Genomic DNA, 20,989 nt, shown 5'->3' with positions numbered 1-20,989 from the left:
TCATTCCTAATGATTATGTAATCTATTTAGGTGAGCATGACTATAATACTGGTAATGTGATTGATCCAGTCTCATATGATTAGGCTATTACATATTCTCAATCAAATAGTGGCTTGAAGCTATGCGTGATGAGATGCAATCCCTAGCTAAAAATAAAGTATAAGATCTGGTAGAATTACCTAAGTGGTTTAAGCCTATAAGGTGTAAATGGGTTTTTAAAACTAAGAAAGACTCTAACGGTAATATTAAATGCTTCAACGCCATACTAGTTGCAAAGGGGTTCACACAGGAAAAGAGGGGTTCACATAGGAAAAGGGCATAGATTGCAATGAGACTTTTTTTCCGATCTCTTGTAAGGATTCTTTCAAATTAATTATAGCACTAGTAGCCCATTTTGACCTAGAGCTTGCATTGATAGTGTACCGAGTATATTTGGTGTGCATAATTACAAATCTAAAGATATATTTATGGTCAAGGGAGATAAATTCAGCAAAAATCAATGTCCTAAAATGATGTAGAAAGAGAATCCATAAAGAGTGTGCCTTATTCTAGTGTTGTAGGTAGTTGTGATGCATGCACAAGTCTGCACCGGATCGGATATAGCGTATGTTGTTAATATACTTGACAGATATATGGAAAATCTGGGTATGGATTATTAGAAGGCAACTAAAAGGTTTTGAGGTTTTTATAGAAAACCAAAAAAAAATTATGCTAGCTTATAAAAGGTCTGATCATTTTGAGGTAATTGGATATTATTTTTTTTGATTTTTGTTGGTTACGTAGATGTTATAAAATCTATTTCTGGTTATATTTTCTATGATGGCTGGAATATCTATTTCTTAAAAAAGTACAAAACACTCTCGTGGCATCTTCTACTATGCAGGCAGAGTTTGCGGCATGTTAGGAGCTGCAACTCATGCTGTTTGGTTGGAAAACTGTATCTCAGGATTTATAATTATTAATTGCATCTCAAACCATTTGAGATTTATTGTAATAATAGTGTAGCTATGTTCTTTTCAAAGAACAATGAGAGTTCTAGTGCCTCTAAACATATAAAGATAAAGTATCTCGCAATCAGATATTTGGTTAAAAAGGGCGACATTATTAAGTACATAGAAATTGATGCAAGGTTGGAGGATCCATTGACCAAAGGACTTAGATTCAATGTATTTGTTAAACATGCGGAAAACTTAGGTCTATTGGAATCTTTGATGTACTTGGTTAGTGGGAGCATTTTTTTGTTAAACATTCTTTAGATGCTATAGAGTATTTTTCAATTATTTTTTATGTTGGAATATTGCATTTATATTTGTGCACATATGGTTGTTTGCAAATGTTAAATAAAAAACTTAAGCATAAAGGTGTTGCTTAAGCATAAAGTTGTTGCTTATGTTACAATTGATATCATGATACGTTTTGATACATAAAGGTGAAATTGTGATATAAGTTTAAAATTGTTGTAATTGTAGCGGCTTTCATTTGAATGCAAAATGGAGTTTCATTTGAGACCATAAAGTGGACTGATAATGAGTTTTGTATATTTTGATCACATAAGGATACAAAGTTCACACTACACGCACTACATCACTAAGATCTATGTCGATAAGATTACTAACATTTGTAACTATAGAAGGGTCTTGTATTGATAAATGATATGAAGTCTGCTATAATTCAATATTAGTGATTTTGTCGGACCAAATTTTTGACTTAAGATGTTTATCCAGAACATTTGTATATATGTCCACATGAGGTGATGAAGTAAAAAACATATTTTTCTGAATTTATGATATTTAAACATATTTTAAATTTTAAAAGTACTAAAAATAAATAAATAAATAAATAAATATGAAATATTTGTATTATGTATTGATAAATCAGATGTATTTTCTGAGATAAAAAATTATTTTTATTATAACAAAATTTTATTATTTTTAAATAATTGATAAACTGACGTACTTGATAAATGCGCAGAAATGAAACTATAAAAAAAGTAGCTAGAGTGTGACATTGGTTGGGATCATGGATAAATACTCTCGGTCAGCACTATTAGAAGTGCAACTGATGTAACACAAAGTTTAAGGAAGGAGAGTTAACCAGGTTGAAGTAGTACTTAACTGGTGGTTATTCCGACATATCTATATGCCGAAAATGCCCACAGGAGGTTCGATAACTGATGAAGAAACACTTTACTAATTTCAGAAAAGCAAAGGAGAGGATTTTCAAGAAGAAGGTGGAGGTAGATCGCCGAGCAGCAAAGCCACCTTTCTATCACTCTAGAGAGTCAGAGGAGGCATCTGTTCTAGATGACAAAGAGACAGATCCAAACTGTTATGCAGGTGAGCCTGAATGATCAGCGGCAGCAAGATGAGGTGGTCAGGTATAGGGCTTGATTTGATCCCTCATACTACAAGTCAGACTCCAGTTTCTGCGAACAACAAAGCAGATCCAAAGTTTAGAAGGATCTTCTCAATTAGGAAGGCAGTCAGCAGAGGCGGCGGCTGTATTGCATCTATGCTGAAGGCTTTTGGTAGTAAAAAGAAGTAATCTAGAAAGATTCCACCAGAAGCAACAATTCATGATTTAGATCTATATGCCTTCTCCAGCAGAGATTTGAAGCAGCAGAGGGTTGACACAATGCTGAAGAATGATAAGAAGAATAATATGTGGTGAGCTATTGGATTCTAATTCTACTTTAGCCACATCCCAGCGAATTGGCAAACAATACGTATTATAGGTCTACTATTTTCTCCATACAGACTGCTGGTCCTGGTGTAGATCCTTCAAGTCCGAAGAACATCTACGGTGAGCTTCTTGACAATAATAAGGAGGAGCTAGAGAAATGGATTAGAAGGGAAGAACATATAAAACTACAATGCTGCTTAGTTAGAGGTGTGGGCTAATGTGCTCCTGACTATACTAATGATCCGGATATCTATGAGAAGCATCGCCACTCGACGAGATTTTAGATATCGGTATGTATGTTGTACTTTAAATATATGTAATTAATTGTATTATTTTATATTTTTTACCTCACTACTTGATTTCAGGATATTTTGTTGCTTCTTGTAGCATGCAACATCTTACTAATCATTTTATATTTTGTATCATTTTAAAATAGTAAGATGCATCATTTAGGTTAAACCAAAATTATAGAAATATCAAAAAAATTAAAAAAATATCAAAAAAGTATCAAAAAAATATCAAATTAGATTTAAAATCATTGAAAAAGTTCAAAAAAATTGATTACCAATTAAATCAACTCGAAAAACTCCAAAAAAAAATTTGGATGTACCGGTATGGAATCGGCATGCTCAAGCATACCATTTGTTGGTACGGTACTGAACTAGTACTATATCAACCCATCCTCGACTGGTATGGGTCTCAATACCGATTCGACGAACCTTGGTTCCATCTCTCAGTTTGAGGAATCCGGCGAGGGACTGGGAGTGAGAGGAGAGATGAAAAGAGAGAGAGGGAGGGAGGGTGAAGGGAGGGGGAGAGAGAGGCCGAGAGGGACGGAGGGAGGGCCAGTAGTCCTTAGGCTCCTCTGTTTCAAACGAAATAGGGGTTGGGGGCTTTTTTTTATATATATATATATTTTTTATTTTGTCATGTTGAGTTGGGGTCCTTTTTTTTTTTGCTAGTTCGAACCAAAGTCGGCAAGTATTGCTGACTTTAATTTGAAGCAGCAAAATAAAAAAGGATCCCAGTCTCTGTTTCATTCGAAACGGAAGAATTTGAGAGCTTCCGGCCCCCCTTAGTCTCTCCCTCTTCCTCTCTCTTTTCCTCTTTCTCTCTCCTTTGGCAAAATAAAAAAAACAAGCCCAGCCATTGTTTTCGTTTGAAATAGGGAGCTCGAGGGCTTTTGACCCTCCCTCTATCTATATTGGCCTCTCTCTCCTCCCTTCCCTCTCCCTCTCTCTCCCTCCCTTCCTTCCTCTTCCTCTCCCTCCCTCCCTTCCTTCCTCTTCCTCTCCCTCCTCCCCCTCTCTCTTCCTCTCTCTTTTTCCCTCCCCCCTCCCTCTCTATCTCCCCTTTTGTTGTACATCCTAGAAAGGCACGGTACGACCATACTGCCAAGCAATCAATACAATCCTAGTATTGGTACAACCATCCTTGGTTCATCTTGATGCTTCCTTCATTCTCCACCAAATACATGAAGTTGTTGATTGGTAGCATCACTTCCCTTGTACTTTGTAGGTACACGAACAAGGGTTTGTCTCCAATTAGATGACTTGAGCACCTGAAGTCAGTGATCAAATCCTTCTTGTAGTTAATATGGTGAAGGCATATTCTATTGGCCTCCACTTCAACAAATGTAAATTACGGTTCTTAATGAAGGTGCTTGTTCATGGTAATGGTGGCAAGACAAAAATCTTAATCTCTACTCCCTCTATTATCATCACAGTTGGAGGTACTAGCATTGCCTTCAATCATTTTAGTTCTATAAAACTTATTGATGAAGCCAAGTTTAACACTCCTATAGCATTTTACTTTCTTTTTATGTTCATTATGAGAGTTATCTTCTTGCTTCATTTTGTTTTGTCGTTTAGAATTCTTCTCTTTTTGATTATGATCCTTATTTCAATTTTTGAAAAATCAAGCATCATCCTTCCCAAAAGGTAAAACCTCTGCTGCTCTGCCTCTCTTGATTAATGAGCAAATTCTCCCACTCAATATTCTAGGTTAGGTTGTCCAACCTTGGATGGATGTCTATAAAGGCATATACTCTTTTTTGAGCTCTTGGATAAATGCCGGTGCAATCTAGCCTTGCTAACCAGCTTATTTGGATCTAACTCCAAGATCTCTGAACAAATGCTCTTGACTTTATATTTGGTTATGGACATATTACCTCAATTGGTATTTTCGAGTTTGTTCTAAGAGTTGGAGCCTAGCCCGTCTCTTTCCTTGTGAAGAGCTTCTGAAGTATCTCCCATATTTTCTTTGGAGACTTAATGTCTCAAACATGATTAATCAAGTCCTTGTTAATGGAGCTCATTAGTGCATCCAAAGCCTTGCCACACTTTATTCTCCACTTCTGCCTCACCTCAGTATTCTCCAATGTCTCGATCGGCCCGACATCCGCTCCATCAACAATCTCCAAAGATCTTGTTCTCGGAATTATGCCTCCATGCAAAGTCTCCAATGTTGATAGTTAGTTTTATTAAACTTCTCCACTCCGAATTGGTTCAAATGGTTTTGAACACATGCCAATCCACCAATTATGTTCTTTTGCTTCTCCTTTCAAAGCCCCAAGCACCACCGAGCCTTCTAATGGGGCTTGGAAAGTAAGACTTCTCTCAAGTATAGCTACATATTGTAGACTACACGCTTGGTATCATTGTAGTACAACCAATAAAATACCCGGAAGAACAAATTGGAGAAGGAACAAACACTCAAACTTCCACTGAATAACTACTTACAATGGAACTGATTTTGGAGACACTTAACACACCATTTTCTCACTTGCTCAAAATAGATGAATCCTCGTGAATATATAGACCCTAGGGACCTTTCTGGAATGATTCTTTGGCATTTAGACTTCATTTAATATTTCTTTTCTAGAGCTCTTCACGGCCATCCAAATTTCCAGGAATTTAACTCTTAGACGATTCTTCAATAACCCGTTGGCATGACTCTTCATTTACCCAATTTAGACATTAATGACTCTCATAAAATATCTAGCTATATACACAGATAAGATGTGATAACAAAATATGGACCCATGTCCCAGTACCATGTTAACACAATAATTCAACATGTTTTACTCTAAGTAAATCTTCGACAAGTGCAAATTAACACAGAAAGGGGATTTCTCATGTTTTGTTTCATATTTAGTTTATTCGCAAATTCATGGTTTGTGAGGACCCGTGCAGGCGTGTGTTTAGTCCCACATCGGTTATTCGCTGGGTAGATCTTGGGTACTTATACAGGATCAAAGAACCCAAACAATAACTTCTGGCTAGCCATTTTGGGTGAGGTCCTGGGTTGTTACAAATGGTATCAGAGCGGACCCGGCCCATAACTTATGTGGACTAGGAGACACTGCAGCACGGATCTATTGGGGTTGACCACGGACCGATCGTGGTGTTTATGATTAGATTTGAATGGATTTGAACCCTTAGCCTGACGAGGACGTCAGGGCTTGAACGGGGGGAGTATGTGAGGACCCGTGCAGGCGTGTGTTTAGTCCCACATCGGTTATTCGCTGGGTAGATCTTGGGTACTTATACAGGATCAAAGAACCCAAACAATAACTTCTGGCTAGCCATTTTGGGTGAGGTCCTGGGTTGTTACATGGTTTCCCATTGTTTTATAATGCAATGTAATATGGTGGTTGTAACTTGTAAGTGTGAATTACTTATTTTTGTTGGAGTTTGAAAAAATTCTCACATGTATGTTTTATCTAAATTATGTGCATTTTCTGAGCTCATATTGCTCTGGTGGAGTTTCAATTGATGCAGAAACTCTTTTTTCCATGTTTTTTTTAGTATGTAATTCCTCTTATCAGTTGAAACAATTTAAAAGCCCAGGCTGGTGTATATTTTAGATGTTCTGCTTCTTTCTACTTGGTTTGAATCTTGAGCAGTTGAAGGGATCAGTCCTGGTAGGAAAGAGAGCAGCTGATTGACCGTCTTGATATCAGTTGGCACTGGAAATGCATAAATTTTCTTATAGACAGTAACCACCATGTCCAAATTTGCAAAGGCCTTCTTCGTCCATAGAAAATCAAAATTCTGTCTTGTGTATATTTATTCCTCATCAATAATTTACCGTTCAGAATATCTGCATGGTGGTTATCATTAAATTGCCTGTCATTTTATTTTTATTGATTCCCTGGTGTTTGGAAATTGCAGTTTTTTTTCTTCTGATTATTGAATTAATTATGCTAGATTTTAGAATAGAAAGCCGGATAAAACATAAATAGAAAGACAAGGGAGCGAAAGCATCGAGGAACTAGATTACAGACACGTAAGCTAAGTGCAATGCCATCGGTTTACCATATTGGAATTTAACTCATGTCTTGATGGAGCTGGATAAAGACATAAGAATGGCTCAAATTTCTTATCTCGCTTGTTCTATAAGATCATGTTGTGAGCTAAAAAGATGGAAATGCAAAGGAAAATAAAACACTTTGGAACTGCCTCATAAGGATGATCATAGTGATTCTTTGATTATTGGCGACTGATTTATAGCCTATCTATTACCATTTGGTTAGTAGAAACGATTTTGAAGTATTGCTTCCTTAAGTTTTTGAGCCACATGAGTGCATTTTCCTTTATTAGTTTTCGTAATGTAAGCTTTTGATGCTAGAACTGTGGAAATCCAAGAAACTTTTGCTCTCTCTGTAATTGCATGATGATATAAATATATGATAAAGCATAGTTTTCTGCGATCATTTTGAGACAATGTACTACTTCTTGGACCTAAAAAGGATATATTTTTCTGCATCATTAAGATAAACCCAGCAAGCATGATTACCTTTATGAACTTAACAAATGAATATATTGTGATCTTATTTTTAGCCAGGGCCTACCTATGCTCTGAAAGAAACACAGGTTCTTTTGCTTGATGATGTTACAATTAACCTATATGTCGTCGCAAGAATGGATCCTCAACTTGACTCTACATATCCTTGCATGGGTTGAAGCATTTATATAGTCCATTGCATCACAATCATCTTTAAACCAACTTAACCTGATATCTCACCACAATTTGTCCTTCCAAATGTTCATTGCTCTGGGAAGGGAAGAACAGAAGAAACCAATTTTTTCATGTCATCAAGCAAAAAAGAATCACAATATGCTTTTTCCTTCATCAGAGTGACCTAGAGTTAGAATGGTTGTCAAAGGATTTGATTATCCAAAAGTAACGCTATAAACTGGATGGAAACTGGTCTTTCTTGTTAATAATTGAATCTTGAACAAGAAAGTATTGGACTTGAACTGAACATATAAGCTTTCACACCAACAGCAACTTGACACTGTCCTTTCTTACTCTAGCATCATTTCTTGTATCTTGAGCCTTGGCTGACCCACATGTTTCATATCAAGTTTAACAAAACATGGTTAACCAAAACATGATCTTGGATTGTAAGGCTTATTCTGTCCTTATATTTGTGGATTTTTTAGTGACTTAGTCTCCTCCAAGTCATTAATGCTCAGGACAGATGATTTTGTTTTTTAGTTTGCATAGTCCTTCACTTTTTTGCCTGTTAACTGTCTTGTATTAGTGTTTGATTGATTAATCTAAATCCAATGTAGGAACTGTCTTATATTAATAACTGTATTTACCATATTGTTATGTTGTTTTATTTGGCTGGCACACCATACTCAAGATTTTATCAGTATATGGATGTTCAGCCTCTAAGCTTTATTACATCTTTGGCATGAACTCTGGTTGTCATAATTCTTAATTGGAAAGCATTATTAACACTCTTTTTTGAATGTTCCTCAAGGCCTTGTTTGGGTGCTGGAAGCCACACTCTGCCTGACAGGGAACAAGGAGGAGGATCTCCAGTGCAGAGAGGCCAAAGAAAGTGGGAGTTGGAGAGATTCAGGAGGCTCGATGTTTCCCTCCATTTTGATTCTTCAGAGATTACAGATTCCACCTGCAAGGCGATCTGCCTTGTCCCCAAAAAATAGGAATTTCGAATGTAGTTGATGGGCATACAAGGTCTTCCAGAATCCAAAGAGCTCACAAAGGTATGGTTAGTTTACCTCAAACTATCATGTTACATGAGTAAAATCGTTTCCAGAATCCTTCTAACTCGGGATCATGAATTTATACGCCCCAGTATTGTAGCTGTAACATTTTAATTGTGAAATACAATATTTTTCCATAGGATTTGGTACCTAGTGGAAGTTGCTTTTTCAAGTTAGTGTGTGGAATGGAGTTAATCTGGTGTAACATATGTTTTTTAGCTATTATTTATTGAAAATGATAATGCATATCATATTAAAATTCATAGTTTATGATGTATTTATTCCATTTCGTTTTGGTACAATGGCTGCTCACACCATTCTAGCGTGATACAACTAGCAGAGTCAAGAGAAAGGAGATGGCATAAGGGTGGAAGGGCGGGCATCAGACCATGTCCAAAGAATCTCTCCAGAATGATAAGCAGCAAAGGAGGCGACTCAATCTGTCGCCTTGTTTGCCTCTGGATATACATGAGCAGCCTGAAATGAGCTACAATCTCTACATTCCAAATCTACTCGATCACCATAGTAGAGTTCCCTTCCAGAAATATTTGTCAGCCCCTAGAACACTCCTCGCGTAGGTGATACCCTCCCATGGTGCCCTAAGCTCTGCCCCTATAACTATCATGTTACAAGTGTGCCGCCCTCCAACAGCAATCAATCTGGAGTTATGATCTCTAATCACAAAATCTACCTCTCCTCTATCTCTACCTGCCGACACACTATCATCAAAGTTCACCTTGAGATGGCCAGGAGGTTGGAGCTCCCAAGAGACAAGAGTAAATTTTTGCACTATAACAGCGGAGTGGGAACCTCAGATATTCCTAGCCCTTCCGGATAAAGCTGTCATGATAGTGTTGATTATCTCAGCAGCATGACGGAGAGCTCTGTCCACCACAGCCCTCGGGGATGCCCTCCTACCTTCAAAGATGCGGGCATTTCTCTCCGGCCAGATGTAATAGGCTAAATAGGCACAAGTGATGCCCCATTCAACAGAACCCAGTCTCCGCATAGAATCCCTCAAGTGGCGTAGAAGTTCCTCTGCCGACCCCATGGACCACGATAAGGAAAATGAAGCCCTCCTCCAAACTTGCACTGCCCGAGGGCAACCAAGCAGAACATGGCTAATAGACTCCTCCGTGTCAGGGCACTCTTCACACATCAAAGTGGTCCTCACACCCCTTCTTGTCAGCACACTCCGAGTCGGTAGACAGCCCCATGCCACCTAACATATGCTAGAAGCTATTCTTGCAATGAGGCTCTTTTTTTGGAAAGTGGGAAGTGGGGATTAATAGTGTTTCCTTTGGAATGCTTTGCTTTTCCTTTTCTTATCCGGTGAAAGAACAACTAAGGTGCTGACCGATGCTTTAAATAATAGCTAGCTTTGTCTATTTATCTATCGATTTATCTTTGGTTGGAATATCTAGTGCTTGACTGCTTATATATTTTATTGTGAAAGGTCATTCCAGGAACACCGTGAATTTGGTTTTGGGTTAATTTTATGATTGAATTCAATCCATTGCCATCACTTTGATTTAGAGAGGGGTAAGGTCTATGTAAACATGACGGAAGATGTTTTTATTGGCATGGGATGTTTTCCTTGATATGGATAAATGGTGAAGAAGGATCCACAAAGCTTGCATCATAAATGGAATAAGGCTTGTTGATTTTACTTCTATTTACCATCAAAAAATAAAAAAAAATGGAGCTTGGCTGGGCTTAGAACATAGCCAGGTGCTGATATCGTTTCAAGATGCAGTAATGGAATCTGGCTGCCATCTGGTAAAGAAAAAATGTGAAAGAATAAAGCTATGTTAGTTCTGGTTTTGCTGATGTTAGATGTTTTCACCAGGTGATGCAAGCTTCGTGTTCTTAGTGGGACTTAGCATTGATAGGAAAAAATGACAAGTTAAACATGTGGGAGACAAATTGTTGGTTGTCGTTACAGTTAGAATTTCTAGTTCTGTTTGGTTTTATTAATGAGACTGCTCATGAAATTCCAGGACATATGGAAATATCCCTTGATGCTTTTAAAATTAAGTCTTCTGTGAATTATATTTTTGTGTCTGTTGATTACAGGGATCCCTTGTTGCATGTGAAATGGCTATTACAAGTAGATTTAGTGTTGAGAGTTGACAAGTTATTCAGTAGTCCCTTGATCTGCACAATAATGGAATGAGGCTTGTTGATTTTACTGATATTTACCATAAAAAATGATTAAAAAAAAAAGTTGAGCTTAACTGAGTCTAGGCTATTCAACATAGCCAAATGCTGGTATTGTTTCAAGATGCACGAGTGGAATTGGATTAGTGTTTAGCCACCATCTGGTTAAGAAAAGATGCGAAAGGATGAAATTAATGTTCTTGTTTTGCTTATGTTAGAATGCTCTCACCAAGTATTGTAAGGTTTGTATTCTCAGTGGATCTTAGCATTGATAGGAACAAATAACAAGCTTACATTAAACATGTGGGAGACAAACTGTTCGTTGTCATTATTGTCAGAATTTGTAGTTCTGTTTGTTTCTATTCCTGAGACTACTCATGGAATTCCAGGACATATGGACATACTTTGAAGCTTTTAAAATTGAAGTCTGCAGCGAATCATAGTTCTGTGCCTGTTGATTACAGGGATCCCTTGTCATGTGTGAAATGGCTGTTGCGAGTAGAATTAGTGTACTAAGAGTTGACGGGTTAGCAGTAGTTCCTTGATATGCTTTATCGATGAAAACATATTTTCATTATACTAATCGCAACTTTGACTTCCTTGCAGAAAGCATCTTGCTACCGGCATTTGATTTGTGCCTTAAATTTATATGTTATGGATCTTATAAAACATTTTCATGTTTGGACAATTGTGCAGTATTGATCATTCTGTGCTGTCAAAAGTATACAGAATGCACTAAAATTGCCATTCTTAACATGATTGTGCTTTTGGCCTAGCTGGCTGGCTTCTTTCAGTCTCATTAGCACGCTCCATCTTCATGTCGTGCTTTAATGAGGCATTGTGGTCCAAATCTCTTTCATTATAGTTGGGTTTCCTCCCAAGGACATGTTTAACCTGATAACGTTGCATATATATTTTTGGTTCTTGTCATAAACTGATGGATATGTCTGTAAAGTATTCAAGGGACTATTGCTTATCCTCATCCAACTCGCATCAGGTTGACTCAGATAGCATCACATTTTAAAGATTCGAATAGTCTCAATCATTGGCTTATCTAATTAGCCACTGCTATCCTGTTTTGGGTCCTGTTTCTGGTCACACATCCTTTTGTCATGGACGTATGGTTCATCCATTTGCCTGAATTCCGTTATTGCTTGCTAGATCAAGCTATACCCTATTAAAACAACAGAGATATGCAGTCCTTTGAGAGGAAAGTGATAGCCATTACATCTTGGCTGCCATTTATATGGTCCTGACTTTGGTGGAGCTGGTCTTTCCCTTTTCGGTATAACATGGGTATCCTTCATGAATCGATGACTCATCGGAATCATTAGTGACTAGAGGTCCCCATGGTTAGATCCGTTCTGAAAAAGTAAGTTAGCCCCCACTTCCAGACAGTGGTAGTATCTGTCGATGTTCTCTTCCTTGCTTATCTGTTGTCAGATAATTCTCTCCTGTGATATAATGCTTGAGGGATTTAACTGTGGACCTGAAGGAATTTATTAGAAATTGATAAGTTAAACTAACTGATGCTACTACTGCCTTGAATGATTAAGGTAGCTTGTCTTCATGTCTTCTGATCTGTTTCAACATTGATTATTGTAGTGACACCTGACCTTGCCAATCAGAGGAGGCATCAAGCATTTGGGCCCCACTACCATCAGTTGCTTTCTTTGCTTGGAATGAGGTGGTGGACAGATAGTAACCACACAAGGCACTGAGGTGGTGGACAAACAGCAACCACACAGGGGACTGTGCAGGACACCATGCTATTAGTGGAAATGAATCTCACCAGAACTCTTCATAAACTAATATGCATACTCTCTGCAGTTATACTAGTTTAAAGACTTTAGTTAAAGACATCACCACCCACTCTGAACTTTCATGTTCTTTATACCTGTGGCAGAAGGTTCTCTTTGATAATTTAATCTGCTACAAAGACAATCCGCCCGATCTCTTTAAGAAGAAAAACTTAATCAACCCCACTTAATAGCAGTGCAATGATGATCGGTTGAGAGCTCTTTGTTTTTCATGCAATGACTTTTGATCTTTGTCGTGCATTTCATTTTCTGCTTTGCATTAGCTTTAATGATTTGATTTCCGGCATCAAAGGAAGATGCATGAAGGTAAGTTTCCTGGAAGTAGAGCTTTTTTGGAAATTTGTCCAGATGGATGGTGTACTCTGCCTTCCTATTATCTCTTTCTCCATAATATAATATATCAAGCATTAGGTCTCAGGAATCCGTCATTTAGGCTTTTTGTCAGCTTTCAATTCGTCTTCAGATGGTTTTTTAGGGTTGCTTCATTCCTTTACTGCTTGTTTGCTTGCTATTGGTTTGATGATCCATGATTGCCTTGTTTATTGCTGATGTCCTTGATCACCACCTAAAACAAGGACATACATATATCTTTTATATATGATGGGCAACATCTTTTCCTTATTTAAACTTAGAACTGGCTAGGCGAATTTGATTCATGTGAATGCACTATCTTTTCCTTCAACCAAATGCTTGGAGGAACAAATCGCAGCAAATGGAGGTGCTCGTCAAAATTTAGCTGATACATGAGTGTGTGTGGAACAAGAGTCCTTTTGCGGAGTCGCATCCCTCTGATTCAAGACATCTGGTATCTTCTTTGGGAGAGGCATGTTTATCAGAAGGCGAATGGAGCTGCAGACTGAATAGCCTCCTTTATAGTTGATCATTCTGGCAGACTTTCTTGGACCTTTGAGGACACGTACCTATTGCATTTTGGAATATTTTGTTTTCTAATTTGCTTGGATGTATTCTAGTGCGAAACACGCATCTTAACAAAAAAAAAAAAAAAAAAACAAGGCGGACACAGCTGATATTTTTAAATAACCTAGATTCGAGTATTTTGGAGATACACTATCCAAGGCTCAATCTGGAGTCTCCACTTGTTAGGTCTAGCACCCAGTTCACACCAATTCTTAGTTCTAGCCCTGTTCAGTTTGAAAGACAGAATGGGCAGAAGAGTAATGTGCACGTCCTTACTACCCTTGTTTTCCTTTAAACTATGGTTTCTGGGGTCGAAGGAGACATAGGAGAACATGGTGCGAAAGGGGATTGGGAAGAGAAGGCACTTTGATACCATGGACAGTGAAAGAGAAAAACTTAGAATTAAGAAGTAGGCAAATGCTTGGTCTATCTGTTCTAATTTCCTGGAGCAATGTAAGCACCCTGAAAACATAATATTTGGCTACTTATCCATGTGGCTGTGGCTTCAGTACACTAGAATGGAAGCTTTTGCATATGATCCAAAAGCCAACTAACTAGATGGAGACCAATCTATGTTTTACCATCCATCTTGGAGATCTCCTTTGTCCCGGAGACTTAAAGTTTGGTGCAAATGGGTCCAATTTTGCTTGATCCCATGCCTGAATAGCTTCTGGACCCTCTAGTCTAGTTTGGGCACCAAACTATGTTGGGTTTGGATCTACATGACCCACTGTTACCCTTGTGTCTCGTCATTGTCATCTCTTGTAAGAAGACTCCTGTGATTAATTAGTTTAGTGATTAATATCTTTGGCTGTACTCATGGGTCCCTGGAGACTTATGCACAAGACTTAGTGTTTCCAGAACTTATGTTGTCACCATCAATAAGTGGGAGGAAGGGTTGGGGGGATGGTTTTGGCCTGTTACTTTGTTTTTGGCAGTTGGCTTAATTGAGGATGGGGCATAAGGGCCATTATAACCGCTAATAACTGTTAATGGCTAGGACACTAAGAAACCAAGTCTATAATGGCCGACCAAACAAATCCCATGGGAAATTTAAGAGTAAATCCCAGGATCAACTGGCTGTCGGATATTTGTCTGTGATGACTGTTTTGGATTGATCATGACATTTTACCGCATTGCTTGGAATGTCTGGATTCGGACTCCAAGTCTCTTTTCGAAAAGCATTCCCATTTTTTCTCTTTTAATTGTGGGATGCACCAAGCTCTAATCCACTAAGTTGGGTAGATACATTATCATCTTTATCTTCTATGCTTTCAAGATGTCTACATGAGGGCTTTAGCACTTAGGAGCATGATGACAAATCCAAATATTTGGTTGGTCTGTGCAATGTATTTGGTATGTTGGTTTCGGTTGGATCAAGAAATCTTGATTTAATGCCTTGCTGATGTAGATCCAGATTGTCACTAACTCAAGTAGAAACAACTTAACATAAAATGCATTTTAGAATGTACAATTATGTGTAAATGATATCAAGCAATGAATACGAATACAGATACGAAATTGTATATTAAATTCTAGGTGCATTCTATATATGCATGGATTGAAATACTTGCAGGTTGTCGTTTGTTGCTACAACGGTGAAAAATCAGGGTTGGCTAGAATTATTTATCATTTAGAAAATATTCAAACACTATTTTGTTCATTTTCTTGTTTTGATTAAGCCATGGATATTAGATATACAAATCTAAGCTAGTGCATTCATGTCGATAAACCTTTATTGCTTCCATTTTTTTTTCATTTCTTTCACTTCTATGAGATCTAAGCATAGTTGTATGTCACAACTACAGTTATCTGGCACTTCCTTATGTTTGTCCAAAGTTATATAATATAGAAATTTATATTGTTAATCATATTTATAATATCCGAGTCAAGCGGCGACATCATATCATCACAAGCTACAAAAATATTGATTGCACTAATATTATCAAGATGCATATGCTAACCGACATAAAAGGTTAAAATTGATCATATAAATTTTATTTTGTAAGAGCACGATATATATTTTTAAACATGATAGAAATGATTAGGCTTATAAATATTAAATCCGTGTCACACGTGGATGAAAATTTATTTGAAGTCCAGCATCATGAGCTGCTGCACCAAAGTTGACTGCCAATTCATTGACAAACGTGGGTTATTAACTATAGCAAGATAGTGGATTAAGATTCATTTAATTAGGGTAGGAGTTAGCGTTGTGTCACCGGGAGGTGACCATAAGGGCTGCATCACCGACACAGTGGAGGGCATCATCTGGCAGCGTCATTTCATTCTTAAAAAAAGAATGGAAGGAGAAGCGAGAAAAAAGACACATAGTCGGAGGGCAAAGATGCATGTTCGGCACCTTTAAGCTTTCTCAAAGTCAACTTCGATAGATCGGTGCTACATGAAGATATGCGAGGCGGTGCGAACTTTATTATACGGAGCCCACACTCCAGGGTGGCGGCAACGGGTGGCTGCCAGTTGTTTGACACATCGATTCCGATGGCAGAGTTGCGAGCTGTCTGAGCTGGTCTTCGATATGCGCGGCTGGTGCTACAGGCCAATTTGATCATTCTGGAGGGCGATTTGGCCACGGTTATCGAATGGATTCCGGGGGGGGCGAGGGATGAGAGCACGGATCACCTCCTGATTTGGGACATAGGGATGATGATGAAGGATGGGATGGCCTTCCAGGCCAAGCATGTATTCAGAGAAGCTAATGGGGCGGCCGATTGGGTGGCTGCCTACACGACCCACCACTCAAGGTACACTCTCTGGTTAGAGGAGGGAGAGCTGCCATAGGCACTCCGTGAGCTAATGTTTTTTTTTTATTTTATTGGGTATATTCGTACATGCATTATATGAAAAACCCTCCACAGGAAGAAAGAAAAAAAAAAAAGCATGTGTGGCGGTAATTTTATGGTTGAGCCCCTGTCATTTGGGAAAATAGTGGGAATAGTCTGTTGATAAGGTTGAGGGTTGCGGATGAATGGGAGGAGACCGGCCCACCCTCCTTGGCTTTTGGTTTTAGTGAACCAACACCAAATCTAATCAAAGATCACGGGAAAAGGAAGAGTTATCGGTTGATGGGTCGGTCCTCTCTACCGTGGCATATTATGTACCATACCATGGATATATGTGTGATGATCTTTCTTTTTTCTTTCCCCACTTTAAAATATCCTCTCACTTTTTGATATGCTGCTGAATGTGATGCTACTTATGATTAAAAAATATTGATGCTGATGCTAGGTGGAAACTTCATTTCTTAAAAAAAATAATGATTGACCTTCTTTCGCGAGGCTTCCTGCAAAGATTTGAAAGCATTTCAAACTTTTTTTTGTCTGTATGGATCTCAAAGCACTTATTGTGTGATTCAACGATGGATTTTGCATTAAAAAAAGATACAAACTCTTATCCAGCCCTGTAAGGTGGACTGTAGGATGTGCGTTCCTCTTCGCATGTAAAGAGCATGGTGGAAACAAGTGAGAGATCCTTTTGTACTTTCAAATTTGTTGTGTATAATCGGTAGATATGGAAATTAACCTTAAGCGAGACTCAAAGCAATCTAATGGTTCAAATTAAAAAAAAAAAGGTGAAGCATATCATAGGGTGGCAATCTGATCGGATCGAGTCGGATGCATCGGATGTAGGTCAGATCAAAAATTCGTACATCAACCTGAATCTGGAGTGTTTATTAAACAAATTAAAAATTTAGATATGAACCTGACCTATTTATTAAACAGGTCAAAAATTTAGATATGAACCTGGCCAACTTGTTCATTAAACAGGTAACATAATGCGATCTGCATAATCCATTTACTAAATAGGTGGCCAAATTAGGTTAAAATATTAAGTAGATTTTTAACAGATTAAATGAATTTAAACGGATAAAACAGGTCAAGCAGATCTAGTTAAACATAACAGAAATATATTAAGCAAGTTTTAAATAGATTGAACATATTTTAAACAAGTTAAATGGGTCGAATTATTATAATTCGATCTAATTATTAAATAAGTCAAAATAGATTAAATAGGTTTAAATCTGAACAAATTTTTTTAATAAATAGATTTAGGCGGGTTGACTCATTTATGGCCCAAATCTATTAATATCAAAATTGAGCCTACTTATAGTCGGTCATTTGTGGGTTAGTTTGGCGAGTGAGTTATAAATAGCCATATCTATATTACCATCAAATTACTTCTCAGTTTTCTTGTCCTGCATATAATTTCATAATTTTTAAAGAGTTTTTGTCGATGTCTCGTCTTGTTATACTTTGTAAGATATTGCACTAACAAAGCATACGATGGTGCTAAGCACTTGTCTGATGAGTATAGCCAGTACAAAGGATTTTTATTCCAAAATACGTGACATTTTTACATTATCTCGTAGCCCATTAGTTGGTGAGAATATGGGAAGCTTTTGTGGCCACGGTGAGATCCGTGTACTCCACTCGAGAAAAGTTACGGGGCCACGTTGTGCGTGATAGCATTTATCTTGATCCCCGGACCCTACTACCAGATCCCAGGAGAGAGATTAAAATAAAGCTTATAGTTCTGGCTTCGTCCAACCAAAACACTCTCCTCTCCCTATAAGTAGGAGTGCCATTTCCTACCACTCTCCACACTTGACATTAAGTAACTCCAAACCACCTCGTTCCCCTCTCTCTTCCTCAAATGGGAACCCACTTGATGACCAGCCTCTTCTTACCCATCTTATGCCTTGCAGCTCATAACCAAGCCTCATGGCACCTCCTCTTCCTTCTCTTCACTCTCTCTTTCGTTCTACCACTCTTCTTGACTACCTGGCTCGTGCCTGGTGGCTTTGCATGGCACAAGTACTCGGGGAACGCTCCGATAGCCCCCGGCCCAATCGGGTGGCCGTTGCTCGGCAGCCTCCCTCTCATGGGGCCTCTTGCACACCGCAAGTTATCGAACCTATCGAAGTCCCACCATGCGCGCCGTCTCATGGCCCTCAGCTTTGGTGCAACGCCGGTGGTGATCAGCAGCCACCCTGACACTGCTCGGGAGATCCTATGCAGCGCAGCATTCTCCGACCGGCCGACGAAGCTATCAGCCAGGCTCCTCATGTTCGAGCGGGCCATCGGGTTCGCCCCCTCCGGCGATTACTGGCGGCGCCTCCGTCGCATCGCCGCCACCAACATGTTCTCCCCTCGGAGGATTGCAGCTCTCGAGAGCCTGCGGCACCGAGTGGCCGACGACATGATACGTAGAGTGTCCGAAGAGATGGAGAGGACGGGGATGGTGGTTCTGAGGGGAGTGCTGCAGAAGGGCTCCTTGGAGAGTATTGTGGGGAGTTTGTTTGGAAAAATCTCGCTCAGGGAAGTGGAGGGGAAGGAGTTGATAGAGATGGTTAAGGAAGGGTACGAGTTGATAGGGAAGTTTAACTTGGAGGATTATTTTTCCTTAGGTGGCCTGTTGGATTTCTTTGGGGTGGGAAGAAGGTGCAAGCATTTGAGTGCTAGGGTTAAAGCTCTCATGGGTAAAATTATAGGAGAGAGGAGAAGACAGGGTGACTTCTCTGAGCAAGATGACTTTCTAAGCTTGCTGCTTGCTTTGCCGAAGGAAGAGAGACTTAGTGATTCAGATATAATAGCGGTTCTTTGGGTGAGTTATATCTCTTTCCCGTCATCTCTATAGTTCTCTGTGGAATATTCTTCTGCTATTTTTACCAACGAGTATTTTCTCAGGAAAAATTTCATTCCTAGTGGAGTACCATGATACCTTAAAAATAGTTTACTTCAGAAGTCGACTAAAAAACCCACTATGTATAGGCTTCCAACTCAAGGAGATAGATAGCTCCCTCCACTTTGTCGGGAAAGAGATTTGACAAATGATGTTTGCTGCCACCTAATCCTCTTTTAACCAATTAGTTAATCATAAGGGTGCATATGAGTCCGATTACCCTTTTGGACCTGATCAGATCCAAAAAAATTTGACCTATGGGTCTGGTTTGGATAGTATATATATATATATACTATTATCCTTGTCATAAAATAAGTTCCAACTTGGACCTGATTTAAAACAAACTCAAAAATCTAGTCCATTACCATGCAACTTAATGAGTTTTACAGAAACTAGTTCAATAAATGGGTGATATAATTCCTAAACCCAGAAATTAATGCTCGAGGATTCGAACTCTATCCTTCTCATCATTTGCTCCTCTGAGTTATATATATGTATGTATGTATGTATGTATGTATATCAATGTAATATGAGCTAGCCGAGATTAATAATCTTATTGACTGTTTTGATGGATTTCATTGTCTTGAGTAGGAAATGATATTTCGGGGAACAGATGTAGTTGCCATCCTCCTGGAATGGATCATGGCAAGAATGGTTCTACACCCCAGCATCCAAGCCAAGGCGCAACAAGAACTCGACGCCTTCGTCGGCGGCCGACCGGTGCAAGATTCTGACATGCCGAATCTCCAGTATCTTCGAGCCATCGTCAAGGAGGTCCTACGATTGCACCCACCTGGCCCACTCCTCTCATGGGCGAGGCTGGCCGTCCGGGATGTCTATGTGGACAAGTTCTTCATTCCAGCAGGGACGACGGCCATGGTGAATATGTGGGCGATCACCCATGACGGGACCGTATGGAAGGATCCGTGGGCCTTTCGACCTGAGCGGTTCCTCCAGGAGGACGTGAGCATTCTAGGTTCGGACCTGAGGCTCTCGCCGTTTGGGTCCGGCCGGAGGGTGTGCCCCGGGAGGGCTCTGGGCTTGTCCACGGTGCACTTGTGGCTCGCACGTCTTCTGCAGCAATACAATTGGACTGCCGCCGGCCGGCCTGTGCAGCTGTCCGCGGAGTGCCTGCGCCTTTCGCTTGAGATGAAGAAGCCATTGGTTTGTCGAGCTTCCCTGCGAGATCTTGCAGTGGAAGCAAAGCAGGCTTGATCTCTTCTTGTAGGAATATAATTGAGATGGAGCTGCATGATGTGTTTTCTTGTATTTACTGTCCAAAGTGGTATTTGAACTAGGTTTTCTGGTGAGAGTCTTAAACCTGAATAATGTATAGACTCCTATAACCTAGCAAGTGATATAGGGAATGGGTAGCTAAGATGCATCATTCTCTTGTTTGTATTTGCTATAGTGTAGCTTTCTCTCCATGTATAGGGAATGAATAACCAAGGTGCATCCTTCTCTTGTTCATATTTGCTATTACTGTAGATCTCTTCATCTTAGCTCTCCATGAGCTTAATCATGTATCTATTTAGGCTGCTAGGGTGGGTAAATCAGCTCAAATGATGTTCACATGAATACCCATGAAAAATCAGGGTTAACACCGAGGGCCAATGGTAGGCTCTCCTTACTATAGGGAAAATGAAAATTTCTGACTTTGATATGCCGACGCTAGATAGAAGC

The 20,989-nt window shown here is 39.2% G+C and overlaps 1 protein-coding gene and 1 long non-coding RNA gene across 3 annotated transcripts; both read left to right on the top strand.

Moving 5' to 3' along the window:
- The first annotated feature begins 3,997 nt into the window (after window positions 1–3,997).
- On the top strand, window positions 3,998–12,915 carry LOC113463299. 2 transcript variants are annotated; one of them, XR_005513703.1, is made up of 3 exons: window positions 3,998–4,414; window positions 8,459–8,705; window positions 12,471–12,915. It is a non-coding gene; the product is annotated as an uncharacterized LOC113463299 (long non-coding RNA). The 2 variants fall into 2 exon arrangements; XR_005513704.1 differs by lacking the exon at window positions 12,471–12,915 and having other exon boundaries at window positions 8,459–8,874.
- A 5,292-nt stretch (window positions 12,916–18,207) lies between these two features.
- Window positions 18,208–20,778, top strand: LOC103715852 (cytochrome P450 78A5-like). Its single transcript, XM_008803619.4, has 2 exons — window positions 18,208–19,228; window positions 19,898–20,778. The coding sequence occupies exons 1-2, from the start codon at window positions 18,278–18,280 to the stop codon at window positions 20,519–20,521; spliced, it is 1,575 nt and encodes a 524-aa protein (XP_008801841.3). The 5' UTR covers window positions 18,208–18,277; the 3' UTR covers window positions 20,522–20,778.
- Window positions 20,779–20,989: the final 211 nt, after the last annotated feature.

The sequence above is a fragment of the Phoenix dactylifera genome, chromosome 10, assembly GCF_009389715.1.
Source record: "Phoenix dactylifera cultivar Barhee BC4 chromosome 10, palm_55x_up_171113_PBpolish2nd_filt_p, whole genome shotgun sequence".
In the NCBI taxonomy this organism is placed as follows: Eukaryota; Viridiplantae; Streptophyta; class Magnoliopsida; order Arecales; family Arecaceae; genus Phoenix; species Phoenix dactylifera.
Note: the sequence above shows the minus strand (reverse complement) of the source record. Positions and strands in the feature narration are given on the sequence as shown.